At 63.8% G+C, this 3,108-nt stretch overlaps 1 protein-coding gene across 1 annotated transcript; it reads right to left on the bottom strand.

The window, feature by feature from the left end:
- Window positions 1-116: 116 nt before the first annotated feature.
- Window positions 117-2,765, bottom strand: EMIHUDRAFT_121290 (hypothetical protein; the record flags this gene model as incomplete). Its single annotated transcript, XM_005758837.1, has 1 exon — window positions 117-2,765. The coding sequence occupies one exon, from the start codon at window positions 2,763-2,765 to the stop codon at window positions 117-119; it is 2,649 nt and encodes an 882-aa protein (XP_005758894.1).
- Window positions 2,766-3,108: the final 343 nt, after the last annotated feature.

Below are 3,108 nucleotides of genomic sequence, written 5' to 3'. Positions count from 1 at the left end.
GAGGGGGGGGGGGAGAGAGAGAGAGAGAGAGAGAGAGAGAGAGAGAGAGAGAGAGAGAGAGAGAGAGAGAGAGAGAGAGAGAGAGAGAGAGAGAGAGAGAGAGAGAGGGAGAGAGTCTAAGCCTCGGTGGAGTACACCTCGAGCGCAGTGATCGACCACGAGCTATAGGATCCACAGATGCTGCTGCCGGTCCCGGAGTAGCTGTGTCCACTGCAGTATCCCCCATTCATGTTAGAGTTGATGCGGATATCGCCAGCACCAAAGGCCGGCCCGTAGCTGTTGCGGTCGTAGATCTGATAATGCGAGTACCAGTTCTGGTGGCACGAGTTGCGAGTGAGCGAGGCGATGTACGAGGTGCCGTGCCCTGCGTAGCCACTCCGTGAGGTCCACGGGATGGTTGTATAGAGTGCGAGCTTGTAGCCATTGCTTAGCTCTAACAGCGTCAGCGTCGCGCCCTTGTTGTCGCACCGGGAGTGGAAGGTGTACGAAGACGCACCATGGAGGGACTTCGAGTAGCAAAGGTTCGCTGGGGGCTCGGATGGGTAGCAGCCGGCCGATGTCAACGAGGACATGGTTGCAGACTCGCCCAAAAAGAAGAGATTTGGAGGCGACGGTGGTGGTGGCGGCGGCGCAAGGTTAAAGCAGAGGGTCCAGCCCGACTTGGTGACAGAATCGTCAGACTGCCAGGTGAATTCGGTCCCTTCAGCGACAGGTAGGTTGTTCGGGCCGCTCAGTCCCTCGTACCGCGTACCGCCAATGGTAATGTAATCATAGCCGGGCTCGGTCTGAAACTCGATGGCGGAGAGGAGGCCAGTAAGAAGCGTGCGAATTGTGCAGTTCTCACCATTCTCGTGGAAGCCGAGACCATCCGTGACGCAGCTCGAGCCGTCTGAGTGTGTGCTGAGGTGGCAGTAGGAAGACCCCGAAACAATGCTGAAGGCTTGCGGTGGCGCAGAGGGTGGCGGTGGCGATGGCGGCGGCGCAGCCGGCGGCGCAGATGGCGGTGGCGGTGGCGGCTCCAGTGGCGATGGTGGTGGCGATGGCGGTGATGGCGGCGATGGCGGCGACGGAGGCGATGACGGCGGTAGGTGCCACCACGGCGGTGGCGAGGGCGAGGGTGGCGGCGGTGAACAAAGGATTTGCCGGTACGCATATGCATTGCAGTAGCTTCCGTAGCTTTGGCACCCCAGCCAGGAGTGGTAAGAAGTGCAGCGGCTCCCCCAAGACGAACAATATCGTTCTCCACTGCACATCGGCGGCGCTCGAGGCGGATGGGCAGGCGGCGGCGACGGGGGTGGCGGAGGCGGCAGAGGGGGCGACGAGGGCGGCGAGGGCGGCGGAAATGGCGGCGGCGACGTCGGGCAGATGCTCCCACTGGAGGTGCCGTTGAAAAGCCTGGCACGGGCAGTATCACAGTTTTGCTGGCATTGGCAATACCGGTAGCAACTTCGCTGGCAGTGGGACAGGCACTGAGAGTCCAGCCTATCCCTAGTGGTGATCCAGACTTCCGAGCAGAGCTTCTGGGAGAAGGAGGAGGCGTCTTCGAATATGCCATGCAAGTTGCTCGAGCCAGCAATGTTGTTGTAGTAGTACTGATTGTTGATTGCCGACACGTCCCAAGCGGAAAGGTCCTGGTTGAAGGAGCGGGCGCTGTAAAACATCTCCTGTATGTTAGTGACCGCAGACACGTTCCAGGTCGACAAGTCGTGATTGAACGCCTGCGCGTTGTAAAACATGCTCCGCATATCCGTGACTGCGGACGTGTTCCATGCACTCAGATCCTGATCAAACGACGTGGCACCCTGGAACAGCATCGACATGTCCGAGACGGCCGACACGTCCCACTGTCCAATCGGCACACCGCCAAAGAGCCAACGGCATGCTCCGGTGGCGGAGACGGTGAGGCAAAGATCAATCGCAGCTTTGAGTTCCCCTCTCGTCGAAAAGACTGGCCGCCACAGAGGCGCAGGCGGTGGAAAGGGCGGGGGCGGCGGTGGCGGTGGCGGTGGCGGCGATGGTGGCGGCGGAGGCGGCGGCGAGGGCGAGGGCGGCGGCGGCGGTGGGGAGGGTGGCGGCGGTGGCGGCGGTGAGGGAGACGGAGGCGGGGACGGCGACGGTGGTGGTGGAGGAGGCGGTGGTGGTGGCGGCGGCAATGGCGGCGGCGGCGGCGGCGAAGGCGACGGCGGTGGCGGTGATGGCGGCGGCGAGGGAGACGGCGGCGGCGGCGGTGGCGAGGGCGATGGTGGCGGCGGCGGCTGGTGCCACCACGGCGGTGGCGAGGGTGAAGGCGGCGGGGGCGGCGGCAAGGGCGAGGGCGGCGGTGGCGGTGGCGAGGGCGGGGTGGGCGGTGGAGGCGGTGGAGGCGGCTTCCTGAGCATCAACGCTATGGCCGTACCGCCGACTGCTAGGACCATCGCCACCGCCATCGCACAGAGCGCGAGGTAAGCGGCGCGGTAGTAGCGGGGCTGGCTCTCGGGGAGGGGGGCCGATGGCGCCGGGGCCGCCGGGCGCGTGGTTCCGGTCTCGACGTCGACGTGGTCGCTCGAGTCGATGGGAGTCCCGGAAACCACGGGCGGCGGCGTCGCCGACGTGCTGGAGGAGGAAGCTGCCGGCTTGCCAGCGCTAGAGACGGAGGGCGAGCTCTTACCGGCGGCCGCCCTCGCGCGAGCAATCGCTCCGGCATTGGACTCGACCACGCTGTTGCGAGGGGACTCTCCGTCGACCAGCGGCGACGTGGAGCAGACGGACGAGCGGCGGCTGTCCATGCCTGGGCCTGGCGGGTGCTGGGCTGCTGTCGCGGGAGGCGAGCGGACGCACGAGCAAGTTTGGTTCCTTTCGACGTTGCTAAGTCTGCTCTGCGGAGCCGACATTGAAGCCAGCGCATCCAGCCCGACATAGAAGGACACCTCGATGTGACACCGCGGTGCCACGCACGCGCGTGCGTCAAGACACCTCGCAACACCCTAGATACCGAATCTTTTGAACTTTTGAATATATTCTCAAATAGTTAGAGAGGCGATCAATATCAATATCAATAGTTAGAGGAGAGGCTGGGCCTGGGCTGGTCCAGGACCGTCAGGTTGGACGCAATCAATATATCCAGCGATG

This window comes from Emiliania huxleyi (genome assembly GCF_000372725.1).
Source record: "Emiliania huxleyi CCMP1516 unplaced genomic scaffold EMIHUscaffold_836, whole genome shotgun sequence".
Classification (NCBI taxonomy): domain Eukaryota; phylum Haptophyta; order Isochrysidales; family Noelaerhabdaceae; genus Emiliania; species Emiliania huxleyi.
This window is presented reverse-complemented; position numbering and strand designations above follow the sequence as displayed.